This window comes from Apis cerana, linkage group LG1, assembly GCF_029169275.1.
Source record: "Apis cerana isolate GH-2021 linkage group LG1, AcerK_1.0, whole genome shotgun sequence".
NCBI classification, from domain to species: domain Eukaryota; kingdom Metazoa; phylum Arthropoda; class Insecta; order Hymenoptera; family Apidae; genus Apis; species Apis cerana.
The window spans coordinates 5,819,444-5,834,269 of record NC_083852.1 but is presented as its reverse complement, the minus strand read 5'-3'; the positions used below and the strand labels follow the sequence as shown (position 1 = coordinate 5,834,269).

General features: G+C 22.5%; 2 protein-coding genes and 1 long non-coding RNA gene across 6 annotated transcripts in view; 1 reads left to right on the top strand and 2 right to left on the bottom strand.

The window, feature by feature from the left end:
* The window catches only part of LOC107994850 (uncharacterized), a 90,380-nt gene extending 88,961 nt beyond the window's left edge, over positions 1–1,419 (bottom strand). The window contains exons 1-2 of the mRNA XM_062080114.1: positions 1,267–1,419; positions 652–791 (exon numbers count right to left, since the gene is read on the bottom strand). Of these exons, the coding sequence (XP_061936098.1) occupies positions 652–759 (108 nt within the window). The 5' untranslated portion in view covers positions 760–791; positions 1,267–1,419. The remainder of the gene's footprint in view (positions 1–651; positions 792–1,266) is intronic.
* A 1,828-nt stretch (positions 1,420–3,247) lies between these two features.
* LOC133666758 (uncharacterized) lies at positions 3,248–6,282 on the bottom strand. Its single transcript, XR_009831340.1, has 2 exons — positions 6,182–6,282; positions 3,248–5,179 (listed from the first exon to the last, which is right to left on the bottom strand). It is a non-coding gene; the product is annotated as an uncharacterized LOC133666758 (long non-coding RNA).
* Positions 6,283–7,169: 887 nt separating this feature from the next.
* On the top strand, positions 7,170–14,816 carry LOC107994924 (transport and Golgi organization protein 1). 4 transcript variants are annotated; one of them, XM_017052083.3, is made up of 18 exons: positions 7,170–7,202; positions 7,499–7,701; positions 7,797–7,930; positions 8,261–9,977; positions 10,077–10,153; positions 10,248–10,385; positions 10,565–10,681; positions 10,754–10,831; positions 10,928–11,152; positions 11,241–11,261; positions 11,410–11,577; positions 11,663–11,885; positions 11,960–12,098; positions 12,207–12,296; positions 12,378–12,474; positions 12,564–12,687; positions 13,145–13,618; positions 14,265–14,816. In XM_017052083.3, exons 2-18 carry the CDS (start codon positions 7,542–7,544, stop codon positions 14,321–14,323), a joined length of 4,041 nt encoding a protein of 1,346 aa, XP_016907572.1. In that variant the 5' UTR covers positions 7,170–7,202; positions 7,499–7,541; the 3' UTR covers positions 14,324–14,816. The 4 variants fall into 4 exon arrangements, with proteins under 4 accessions (XP_016907572.1, XP_016907573.1, XP_016907574.1 ...); XM_017052085.3 differs by lacking the exons at positions 7,170–7,202; positions 13,145–13,618 and adding an exon at positions 13,758–13,837 and having other exon boundaries at positions 7,234–7,701; positions 14,265–14,429; XM_017052084.3 differs by lacking the exon at positions 11,241–11,261 and having other exon boundaries at positions 7,201–7,701.
* The last annotated feature ends 10 nt before the right edge of the window (positions 14,817–14,826 follow it).

Here is a 14,826-nt window from a genome sequence, read left to right as displayed (position 1 = left end):
TGTTATTCTGTCTCTATCAGCAATTGAATGAAGTTAATTTTAACATGGATTACCTAATGTTTGTGCAAATGATAGATTGTACACGCTCGATAGAAACATTCCTTCGAAGCCAGACGTATTGCGAATTACATACATTCAATGTGTATAATACAAAGAGACTGTGAAACGAACTGATTTCCTTCTATCGTAAATTATACCTGATGTTATATTACCCACAAATATTTAGTTAATATGAACTCTATGGATCGATCAGATAAGAAATATCGTGTTTTATTAACATGAATATTTCCTTTTGTTAGTACTAATAATTTCATTCAATATCTTTGTGTATTTTAAAATCGATATTATATTTTTCGATAAAGTTATTATTTCAATATAATTCTGTTATGAACAATAAGTTAACATTAAATGAATTAATTAGAGTTTAAGTAGAGTAATTTAAATTCAAATATACTTATATTTTATGAAAAATAATTGTTTAATATAAAGTAAATTTTCTTATATTTCCGATGCATTAAAATAGTTATCGACTGTGCAGTTTGTATTGAAGTGATTTAGAAGATGCATAAAGAATTAAATGAGATATATGTTTATAGTTATTAAAAATTCGAAAAGATATTAAACAATAGAGAAAAAAATAATTTTTCTTACTTGAAGAAATGTCAAGATAATATCTTCAGAAATAGTAACACCACCTCGACGAGCAAGAGCATTAGGAGGAACTGCAATATCCAAAGCAAGTCTTGGTAATTCCACCATAATGATAGATGTAGTTATTTTTCTTCCGTTCTCTTTAAATTAAAAATATAAAGTTGAGTAATAGTAAAATAAAGTATATTTATTTCATTAAATTAAAAAATTAATAAAGATTATATTTATATAAACGTGCATATAATATTATATTCTTAAACATCACAAAATTAAATAGATACATTCGATAATATCATAACCTCACTTCAATTTTTTGTTTCAATCATTCAATCAAAGATTTTCTAATTATATATTATTTCAAATATTTTAAATATATTGTAATTATGATTATCAATCATTTTTTTAATAGACATGTTGATATATTCACGAAAAAATAAATAATATCGAATAATTATTTTACTTTAATACAGAAAGTATTTGAAAATATCCTAATTATTCATCTTAGATATGAATGGTATTAATATTTAAAATATTCAACTTTTCTTTTATATACCATACATGCAAAAAAAAGATAATAATTTGAAAATTTATTTCGAATATTTAAACGATACATACCGTTTTTTAAATTCAAATGTTGATAATTGACCAAAATGAATTCCTTATAACTACAATAAACATGCTCCAGGTGTCACTACACTTTTACCGCCAAAATTTTTGAAAATAATTTGCTAGTATCAAATCAAAACAAAAATTATTACGAAATAATATATTCAAATTAAACATTTCAGTCTATTTCGATTATATTTTCATGCGCTTCTTAAACTCAGTTTTTTGTTAATAATTTGTCTTTTAAAACTGAATCATTTTCGTTCCAATATTCTAAATTATTCTTTATAATGATTCGATTAAAAATTAATTTGATTCATTGTTTTATACACTGGATTCACCACATACAAATAATAATCAAAATTTTAAAATTAACATTAACAATCAAAATATTATATACACTATATAACACTGGTCTAATCTAATCTAGCATTGACCTAACAAATTTTTGTCAAGATATTTAAATATACATATTATTAACCGATATAAATTTCACATTAGTTTTTAAGATTAGAGTTAACCTTAAAAATTTCATGATTCTTATATCACGTACAGGGAGCAGCACTTACATAGCATATCTATACTTTGTTTGACTGTAACCACAAACAAAATACAGAATAGATCTACTATCTTTGAAATATTATATACTCTATTCTGAATTACTCATTGTGTAAAAAATCATATAATGATATTTAATTATAATTTCTCTCGTTCTAGCACTATTCTCATTTCATATCTATATCGATAATATCATTATATCGATAATATCGCATAATATATATCATAGATGAGATACAGAACCTGACATCTTACGGGATTTTATATCTTAAGTTCTGAAATATCGACTTTGAAAAAAGTAGAATGTTTCCTTTGCAATTTACCATGGACAACGTAGAAATTATATTCATCTTAAATTTATATTAATTTTATTTATATATATTAAATTTATATATACAAAAAAAATTTATATATATAGGATTCCAAAATGTTTATTATGAACAAAGTAATAAATGATTCATTGTAATTTTTAAAATCAAAATAAAAATGTTACCAATAACTTAATTAATCTCAATAATTATATAAAAAAATAATAATTACAATCGCATGTACAATACAATTACATGCGCAGCCAATTAGTTCATATTATTTGTTATAAAATTTATAATTGTATCACAGATATGAATTATATAGTGAATAATAATGATTTTCCAGATCTCATTACGTGCTTGCTGCGAATTGGAGATCCACGATCCCATCCATTCTTCTTTACGCAAAAACTTATTTAAAAAATCAATTAAAATCAATAAAAATAAATTTTTCTTTTGATATAGATTTGCAAAATGTTCATTCTTTGATCATTATGCAAAAGGATAAATAGCGAAAAGGAATTTTAAGGAAAATCGATGCGACAAGCTAAATCTGAAAGTAAAAATTAAATTATATCTTAATTTATTCTTAATAATTCTATGGGATACAGATGTTATCATGAAAATATAAAATATTAACAATTACAGTTTAAAACTAAAAAAAAATGAAATGTATTCCATACAGAATTATACTTATTTTATTCACCATCATCATTTATATATATATATATCCATAAATCTATATATCTAATATATAATCTATATATATAAATCTGTATTCCATACAGAATTATACTTATATATATATATAAAATATTATCAATATTATCATTTATTATGCATGCATTACAAATATATTCTTTTTTAAGCAGCATTTTTATAAGCAGCATTTCTACAAATAGCAGTTCTACAAGCCATCTTATATTCTACTTAGGATTACTTATATTCTAGAATTTATACTTAAAAAAATAATTATAAATGTAATTTAACAGGATCCTTAAGAAATATTAACTTAAAATATTTATACTTACAATTCTTTGTAATTCCTATCTATATATTAGCTATATTAGTATATTTATTATAATGCCTATTTATTACAAGTCTAAAAGTAATATATTTCTAAATAATAATTTAAAGATTTATTTAGGGAGCCTACATACAAAACCTATTTACATAAAAATCTCAATAAAATCAAGGAGGTTGTTTAAAATACAAATATCTCTTAATTACATACTGATTTCACATTGGTTTCTGAAACAAAAAACTACAAAAAAGAATTAGTAAAAGTTTTATGAAATATATTTATTTTTTAATTGATCATAGAATCTTTATCTACTTACTAAAATCTAAACGTTTTTCCTATTTTTTTTAAAAGCTAAAGGTACTACTTATCTATATCTACGAAATCTCTATGAAAATATAAGATTTATTTGAGGGACCCTCCTATAGAAAGATAATATAAATTAAGAAAAAGGGAGAAGATATATGTGTCTTGCTTGATTGAAATACTTCCTGAAACAAATCAAACTAAAAATAATTTTCAGTAAAATTCAACAATAAGATATAATTATTTATTATCTTAAAACACATGATTCTCAAAGTTAATATATCTGAAACAAACTTAATTAAAGGATTAATATATTAATATATGATATATAATATAATTAAAAAAGAAAAAACTAGAAAACAAAACTGAAATATTAAAAAAATAGTATGCAATAATATAAAAAAATAAAATTTATAATGAACATTTATCATTATTGGTTTTAAAAAATTTATTGAAAAGAATTTAAATTCGATATTTTAAAAGACTTGGAAAAATATTCATAAATGAAAATAAAGAAAAATATATATTTTATAGCAATATTTTCTGCAACAAATGCAAAACGTGATGTTGGAGGATGCTGAAAAAGAAAACAACTTAATAGCCAGAAGGGCCACAAAAAAAATATCTTCCACTCGATATAAACTCGAGCAACAAAGTGCGAGTGAAATATTCATTTTATATTGCAACATTGAAAAAATATTTTTTTTATAAAATAGAAAATTTTTTAAATCAACCACGATGAATGCTTTATTATATTTGCAATATTGATCATACTGACAAAAAAAAAACAAAAGAGAAGAAAATTGAAAAATTTCCGGAAACAATTATAATACGCTATTCTACATACTCAAATTTAAATAACATAATGAAATTCAATCTGTTTTATGACTATATATATTGTTATAGAATTATCTTTGCAATTTTTTTAACGTTTAAAGTGATTCAGAAGTATTGAGTATTTCCACAATCCCAGTGGAAAAAATTTGGGCATCAAGGAAATGAACAAAATATGAAACATTATAATTTAAATACAGTAACTTATTTGAAAAAGTTGGAATAAATAGGAAATAAATAAAATTAATTACCTCTTTGTGGTGGATGATCGCTTTATTCCCTTGAAGAAGCACTTTATCCTATTCCGAAATGAATAAAGAAAAAAAAAAATAAAAAATAAAGGACTAATATCTTTACAATTTACAATCGGTGAACAAACACTAATTTTAATTTCGCGAGTATAATAAATAAATTTAATTAAGAGCTATTGTGCTCTAAAATAGTAGAAAAACTATTACGGAGCAAACACTGAATTTACAGATCGCATTGCGCACGATCATTAAAATTTTCTGAAACTAAATTAGTAATAAGAAGATTAATAATAAAGAAGCAAAATCTTTCCATATTTTTCTTCTTTTTTTCTATTGAACATTTGCTTCAGAAAATATTATTATTTTTTTAAAGCTACGAATTGTAAATTTTTTATGATAATTTTTATATTAATAACAAGGAAAATAAAATAAATATTTTCAAATTATTTAAATAGAAATATTAATATGTGATAAATGTTCATTACAAAAGTATAAATACTTTGGAATAATAAAATAAAAACGAGTGAATAAAAATAAAATAAATACATACAGTACGTAAGCAAAATATCAAATGTCCGTTTAAAAAAGTACGTTGGCATCCATATTGGAATTTGAAATTGAATCAGTAATAGGTGAGTAATAATCTGTATAGAAGAATATAAAAATTTTTAAATAAATACACAAAATATATAAAATTAATTGATCACATTAAAATAAAATATATATAATTCAATAATTAAACTCAAATTTCATCTTAGAAAATGGTAACATGAATTATAGTTGAAATTATAACTGTGAAATAAATGAATAAAGAAAAATGAATAATTCTTTTGAAAGATTGTTAATTATAGTAATAAACACGTATTGATTGAATAATAATAATGATAAATAGATAACTGTGGAAAGAAATATGTATGTACTATGCAGCAAATAAATCACACACCTTAAAAAAGAATGGAATTTCTAATCATCACGAATATCGATAACACAATGACGCGTTATAATTTCGATTATTGAATCGCAAATTAAGAAGAAGAAGTAATTTGGCAACAAGTAGAAACATATGAATGCAAACTCTTAATTTCTTGGAAAAGATATATTATGAAAAAAAATCATTAATTTTGAATATAATATTGAATGGAAAAGAGAAAAGTATACAAACATTACAGATACATTTAAAAACACAACAAGTATCATTAAAATAATTTAATTTGATAAAATAAAACTACATCCATTTTAATAGATAATAAAATTATAGAAATCTCTAAGTAAATCTATTTTTATTAAAAGAAATATCAAAATCATCAATTACAAATCGTCATAATATATATATGGTATAAATCATTTTTTCTCTGAAGTTATTTCGATTTGTTACCAATAATCGAATAATAATTTAATCAAATGAATTTAATCAAAATCGTAAAATAAAGATTTAAAAAAAATCATATTAAGCATGAAGCAACAAGTGAATTCAAATTTCAACTCAACAAAGCACGAAATATTGATAATCTTAATTCAGTCAAAATACACGAAAAAAGCATAAAAATACTAATTTTATCATTACAATAATATACAATAAATTAATTATTAAATAATCGAAAATGATAATAATTTATAAATTCGATAACAAAATATGAATTACTTACTGCGTAATCGAATTGCCAAAGTCGGTTAAGAACACGAATCCTGTTACGATGACTTTCCATAAGAGACCGCGTCCATAGTTCAAATAGAGGCTTTCTGATTGGCTGACATTGAAAGACAATTCTATAATCGAAATCGCATAATCGAAAAAGTATTGTATAATATATTTTAATTAAAAATTAAAATATTCTAATTAAAAATATATTGAGAGTAAATTATTAATTTATTTCTACAATATTAATTTTTATTAATTATTAATTTATTAATTATTTATTTGACTGTTTATATATTCTTTTATTAATTCATTTATCGATTAATGATTTATCGATTATTTACCAATTTCTTTTTCTATTTATTTATAGATTTTTCTAGAATTCTTTGTTTTGCTAATTTATATGTAATTAATCAATTCAATTTATTTATTTATTTATTTGTTTATTTATTCATTTATTTGTGATTTATTTATATTATAAATAAAAATCTTAAATAAAATAAAGATAAATTAAGAATAAATTATAGTAGGATACAATAAAAATTGACTGTTTACATCTTTTCTGTACCAAAAAATAGAATGATATAGAATAAAATTAAAAATCAACAGCATTTTTTAATATCAAAAACTTCAAAAGAACTCAAAAGATTTAAACAAAAGAACTCAAAAGATTTAAACAAAAGAACTCAATATTCTTTCTTTGGCACTCAAAAGATGGTATTTAATAATTAATTTTCAATTTATCTTTGTTCTTTTCCCATTATTTATCTTATTTATTTATGTTTATTTCATCTATATTAAATACTAACAAATCATCAAATGATATTGGAATCTATAATTTTTATTTCTGTCCTTTTCCCATTATTTCACTTAATATCCTTATTCATGAGATCAAAAAAATACATTGATTGTTACATCTATTTTTTAACTTATCTATGCTATGTCTATCATATTTGTATATAAAATAAACTATGAGATTATATTCGACTTTTTATATTGCGCATGTGCATTCTGAGAGGGCGTAACAATAGGTTTGTTGAAAATTTGTATGATTTTATATCAGTTGGCACTCTTTATTCTTAATGCATACGTACCCACTTATTTACATATACGTATTAATTACATTTTCTATAACCTAAATTACATATATATAAAGTTCTGGAATAATAATATGTGTGAAAATGTATAAAATTGAAGATTTTAATGATTAATCATTGATTTTTTAAAATTTTGTTTAAATTCGATTGCCAATTAAACTGTGAAGTGTAGTTAATGTTCGTTTCAGAGCAGTATTAAATATTCCTTTCATTGAACCATCTTATTATAGATTACTTCACGGATAAAATGTGCGTCCAAGGCTGTGTCATTATATGTTAGTAGTGATGTGGAACTGCAATAGTAAAATTATGACGGAAAAGAATTTGTTTATTAAAATATTATTTTTAGTTATTGCAATAATATTTAGTACAATATCACAATGTTCCTCAGTTTTATCAGACAAACGACTCTGCTACGATCCTAACTGTTCCGGTAATTGAAGCCATACTTTATTCTCAATATGTATCTATTTTAAAATCTGTTTTTTTTTAATACATATAAATTATTTAATGATATATTTTCCGTAGAACCTATTTCATTAGCTAGAACAACAATTAAATATATTCCAAATGAATTGGGATTATTATCGTTTAATGTTAATGAAAAAGTCACAGTTTATAGTAAAGAAGCAGGCAAGAGAAAAGATTTGTGGGGTGTAGAGGTAAATTTTATTAATTTCAATTTTTTTAATTTCATTTACTATTAGTTTTTCTCAATCTTTATTATATATATATATATAGTTATTTGAAATTATATAACAAAAATAAAAATTGGAACTTTTATGATTGAAGTATAATCTAAAATGATCAAATTATATGATAAAAATAATATAAAAATATGTTGATTATATTTTTTATTTATATTATATTTTTTATATTATCTTTTTTATATATCTATTATATTTTTTTTTTATTTTATGATTTTTTATTTTATTTTTATTATGAAAATTAAATATTTATATAAATATTATTAGAAACTTTATTCATTTTAGATAAATGGCAAACATGGATATGTATCAAAGTCATTTATAAAAGAATATAAAATTTTACATAAGGATTTACAATATGAAGTGTCTATTGATCCATTATTTAATAATAATGTTTCATCCAATAATAAACTTCAGCCTAAGCAAAGAAAAAATAAATCGGTATTTGATAAAAAGGATACTAAACAAATTGATAATTTGAATTTAAAATCCACAAAAGAACTGCCACAAAATGAAATTGGTGTAACTCCATCTTATCAGATTATTGATGGAACTACAGTTCACTTAAATCATAATGAACCTTCTATAGAACCAACTCTTATAAAAGATATCATACAAGCAACAGTAGTGCCAAATGAACAAAGTGCTATTGATGAAGCATTAATGAACACAAAAGATAAATTAGAAAGTAAGGAAGAAATTGTTGAAGTTGATATTAAAGATTTTGTAATAAGTTCAGAAAAAATATTAGATTTACCAGATCTAATACATAGTTCACCATTAAATGTAAGTGCAATTTCTGATAAAATAGAATATGTAACAGAGAATAAAAATGAGTCATTTATTGAAAAAGATGAAAAAGATGAAAAAGATCAATCATTAAAAAAAGATGATGGTACTAATGATTTACCTATATCTGATATTTCTAAAGAAACATCAAATATTAAAGGTGAAGAAATAGTTGAATTAATTAAAAAAGATAATATCAATTCCAATGAAGTAATTGAAAATATTGATACCAAACTACATATACAAAATATAGAAAATACGGATCAAATTAAAGAACCAGATATTTTATCATCAATCAATCATATTAAAACAGATTTACAAAATACAAAAAATTCTAATGAAATTGATGTAAAAGATAATGAAGCCTTAGAAAATGTTGTAAATGAAACTAAATTAGAAATACAGAATGCAGAAATAAAAGATATTCAAACTTCCCAAAATGATACAATAATTGCAACTAGTGACATTGAAGTAGATATACAAAATATGGAAAATTCTTATAAAATTGAAATAAAAGATCTTCAATCTCCAGAAAGTATTATGCCAACATCCAATGATATTACATCAAACATACAAAGTGTAGAAAAATCTAATGAATTTGATGTTAAAGATATCCAATTTTCACAAAATGTTACAATAAGTACAATCAGTGATATTAAATCAGATGTACAAAATGTAGAAAGTTCTTCTGAAATTGAGATAAAAGATATTCAGTCTTCAGAAAATATTATAATTACAACTAATGAAATTACATCAAATATATCAAATATAGAAAATTCTGGTGGAATTGAAATAAATAATAATATGTTATTAGAAGATATCACAATTAATACAAAAAATATGCAATATTTTGAAAATGTCATTCAATCAAAATCAAATCAAGATAATATAAAAAAGGAAGAAGAAAATACAAATATTGAAAATTTAAGTAAATATGATAATGATCAAGATTTATCATCATTATTTCCCACTCAAAATATAAAAGATAAAATGTCAGTAATACCATCTACTGAGAATACAGAATCTACTGAAACAGAAAATATTGAACAACATAAAGAAGCAATATCAAAAATTGAATCTAATTCAAAAAAAATTGTAGTTGATATTGAAGATACTATACTAGTAAAAGAAACAAGTTCAGATGATTTAAAAAATAATGATATTTTATTTGTAACTAAAGAAACACCTGAAAATATTTTTCATGAAATAGAAGGTATAACATTCATTTATTGTCTTATAATAAAAAAATAATTTTATTTAAATTATTATATTGTAACACATAATTTCTATTAATTTGCATTATATTTTTTAGTTACACCTCCTAATGTTTGTATAGCTGATAATGTCGAATGTTCTTCAGAAGATGTTCAAAAGTATTACTCATATCATGTAAGTATGAATTTTATATATATATATATAAGTATTTCAATTCTTCAACTATATATTTTTCATATTTTACTTATTATTTAGTTAATTATTACAGGAACAAACTTCTCAGAATGGTGAAAATGCTATAATAAGTGGAACACAGATTGAAAGTAATCATTGGTTAACACTAATGTATTTAAGTGTCACTGCTATTGCAACGCTTATATTTTCCTTAGGGTACTATTGCATTGAGGTATTAATTAAATACAATAAAAATATTTCTATTATAATATATTTTATATTAAATATAAAATAATTTAATGATTGATATTAATAATAATGCTAATCAAAAGTTATTTGAAATTATTTGAAAAATATATTTGATTAAAGTAATTGCATATATATAATTTTATTAATTTTATATATTTATAGAATATGAGGAGTGATAAACAACTGATAGCTAGAATCAACAAACTTGAAAAAGATTTACTTATTTCAGAAGCAGAATGTACAATGGTAAATGAAAATCTAAAATCAACAAAAGAAAAGGTAATGCAATATAATATATATTATATTATTATTCTTTTTTATGAATTTATATTATAAGAAAATATATTGTAGTTAAACCGTATGGAAGATGAATCATTTGGGTCTGATGAAATGGTAATTTCTTTAAAAAATGATTTAAAAGCTTCACAGGTAATATTTTATATTTATTTAATATCTAATATTTTAACATTATTAAATTTAAATATTTATCAATAATATATATTTAATTATAATATTTTTTAATAGATTGCAAAAGCAGAATTAGAAGATCAAGTAGCTATGTTAGAGAAAGATCTAGAAAGTGCTACTGAAGCTGGATTAGAATTAGAAAAAATGTTGCGAGAAGTTCTTTCATCGAATAATGAAGTTAATCCTTTAGCTCAATCAGTAGAAGATTTACAAACCAGATTGAATGCTCAACAAGCTGCAAACGAATCTTTAACGAATGCTTTAAATCTTAAAACTCAAGAGGTAAGCATGCATATTTAATTTATGAATAATTTTTTATAAACAAAAGTATATATTTAATTGCATGTTATATTCTACATGTTTATCGCAGCTTGAATTCGATAAACTTGAGGTTCGTAATTATAGATATTTTGTAATGTTTGTATATTTATTAAAAATATTATTTTAATATATTGGAAATATATATTTATATTTCATATATATTGTATGTATTTTATTGTATTTTATATATGTAATTTTTAGTACTAAATATTTTACAGAACGAATCTTTATCAACAGAACTTGCATTTATTAAAAAAAAATATGAAGAATTTGAAGTTGAATTTACTAGAGTTACAGAAAATTTAAAATTGGAAATCAATAGTAAAAACAATGCCGAACAAACGTTGATCGATAAGGTGCAACAATTAGAAATGCGACTCAAAGAAGTAAATATTAAATATATTTAAAATTGTTATATAATATTATGTTTTATATATATATTATAACATTATCTCAATTTATCTCTCTAAGATTTCTATTGAAAAAGCAACTTTAGAAAAAGAATTGAAAGGTAAAGAAGTAGAAATAAAAGATCTTGTAGATGTTATTAATCGATTGAATTCTAATAACTTGGATTTAGACAAGTTATATGATGTATCACATATTAAAGCAGAGGCAAAAACATTGTTTGAAGAAAGAAATGAATTAAAAATACGATTAGCTGAGATTGAAGGAGTTCATAATTTATTAGAAGGTATATTTCAAAGTATCATTTATAACTAGATAATATATTATAAATATATTCAAATATAATCTTTTAAATTATAGAACATGTAAAGGTCGTTAAAGAAGAAATGGCAACTTTGACTGAACAATGCAAAATAGCAGAAAAAGAAAAGAAAGATGCAGAAACACGTCTCGAAGTATTGACAAATTTTTTCGAAGAAAAAGAGGCACAACGCCAAAAGTATTAAAAATTTATCTAAGGAATTAATAAAAAATATTTTTTTTATTAACTAAACAAATACATTATTATTAGTTAATAAAAAAATATATATATAATATATTATTATAGGGAAGAAGCTATTTGGTTGCAACAACAAGGTGAAGTTGTATCCACTGTAGAACGAATACAAACAATGCAAAATGAAATACAAAATTATAAGTAAGTTTTCATTATTTAAAAATTATTTTTGAAAAATTATTCTATAATTATTGTAATATTAAATTTTTGAATTGCATTTAGACAACAAGTAGAAGTATTGAAACGTGAAATATTAGATCAAGAAAGAGAATATAAAAATCAAATTTCTTTGCTTGAAACAAAGGCACATGAACAATGGGTATGAATATTTTAATTATTTTTAATTGTATTAAATTATTAAATCTTTTAATATGTAATATTTTATATAAAATCTTATATGTATATAAGGTTGTAGCCCGTCAAGTTGAACGTCGTTTAGAAGAATCTAAAGTTGAAGCAGGACAATTACGTAATCGTCTTACTTTAATAGAAAAGAATATAAATGATGTAGATCCTGAAGTAAAATTGCATCGTAAGTATAAAGAAAAAATATTTCTTTTGATATATATTTGTTATTCAAACTTCATTTCATAATTACTTTAGATAGTAATTTTTCAACTTTAACTTGATAAGTAAAATGAAAGTATTCGAAAATGTATATTTTATAGTTGTTATTAAATTGTTGTATATTTTTTAGTATTAGTAGAAATTATAGACATAGAAATTGTTTTTATTAGTTATCGAATATATAAAATTAAATAATATATAAATATTAGTAACTCAGTAATTATGTTATGTCGAAATATGTCGAAATATTGCCTTATAACAGAGTTGACTGAGACATGCTGTATTTAAATATTGAACTGAAATTATGATGAAAAATATAAATATATAATATAGGTCCATTTATCGTCAGTGAATCTTTTAAACTGATATTGTAGAATACTCTAATGTAGAAAATTGTCTTTTTTAACATGATTTTTAAACAGGATTGGAGGCAAATGGAGAGATGACAACGTCACCTCCATTATATCTAGGAGCAGAATCATCCAGTTCTCCTATAATGTTTTCTGGTTCTTCGGGTGTTCCGCCACCGCCACCACCTTCTTACTTACATTCACTATTTCCACCATATTTACCACCTCCATTGCCAAATACATCCGGTGTACCACCATACGAAGTTAGCCAACGACCACCACCATTAGGTGGTCGTTTATCTTCACCTCCACCTATGCCTTTACATCCTCCTACTTCCAATAGGTATGATAATGCTGGTTCCCCACCACCAATGTCTCCACACATACTTCCACCTTTTGATCATAGATCACCTCCTCCACCTCCTCCTGCTTCAATATTACCACTACCCCTTGGAACGTCGCATTCATGGGGGGAAGAATCACTGCCGCCTCCACGCAATTCTGGCTTCCATCCAACACAACGAGAACGAGTTCGAAATCACAAAGGTTTGTGTATAAGATGACAAGCAACTGCAAGAAACTGATACAGCCATTAATGGTCGATTTCATTTTTCATTGAAATGATTTTCTTGCATTTTTTTGCCATTATTATTTTCTTTTTTCTTTCTTTTGTTGTGCATGCAAGGACGCAAGCGATTCTCTAAAGTGAGACAATTTTGGAGTACTATGGAAGGAAATAATTGCAAATAAAGTGCAATATATCAGGTTGAATGTTTCAAGATTGATTTTGCTAATAATACAGAAATTTTTATTTCTATCGATACAGAATATGTACGAGGCGACAAAATTAAATTATAAAGTTTTTTGAATTTTTATTATATACCTGTATGATATATCCTGTATCGATTTTTTATTATTTTAACAATATTGTTAATATTTATTAATATTATTGTTAAAATATATTTTACATAAAATATACTTGTATAAAATATATTTGTGATTTGAATTTAATATTCTTATATCGTCTATTATATACGTACAATATTAAGGTCGTCCTATTTAAAATTTTTATTTATTTTTACATAATAATTTTCTAAAATTAATAATTTTTTTCTTCATATTTGTAATTAATAATAACAAAAAATAAGATAATAACTACAATATGTTATTCACAATTTAATACTTTTCTCAGGTTCCTTACATTCTTCAGGAGAATCACTAGACAAGTCACACCATAACAGCAAAGTTTGAAACTTCTATTTTGTTATAAAATAATTCGTATGTGCGTTCAACTTGTCATTATTAATAATTGAGATATTCATTAACAAAAAAATTCAATAAATAAATAACAGTGATGCAGAACATATTAATGCTAATAGAACAAGCATTTATTACTTCATGAGAAATAAAATTATGCATTTTTGATATGGTTTTTGTTGTAATAAACATATAATTAGTTCATTATAAAAAATATATTTGTTAATCATCACTGATATTTAAAAAAAAAAAAGAAGCAAATTGTATATACGTTTAATTATTTCTTAGGGATGTATTGAAATATACAAATAGTATAAATTGTAAAAAAATTTCTTTATATAGTTATATATAATTCTTTAATCAAATTGAAAAAATTATCGTCTTTGTAAATCATTCAAACGGGAAATAAATTGTAATATGAATTTAGATTAAATAATTGTTATATAAGATTTTAAAAAATTGAAATAAATTGTAATTTATATTATTATGTTATGTTT

Coding starts and splice junctions, on each gene's coding strand:
- LOC107994924 (XM_017052083.3), top strand. CDS start 7,542: ATGTTAGTAGTGATGTGGAACTGCAATAGTAAAATTATGACGGAAAAG. Junction 9,978..10,076: donor TATTTTTCATGAAATAGAAG/GTATAACATTCA, acceptor TATATTTTTTAG/TTACACCTCCTAATGTTTGT. Junction 12,688..13,144: donor TCCTGAAGTAAAATTGCATC/GTAAGTATAAAG, acceptor ATTTTTAAACAG/GATTGGAGGCAAATGGAGAG.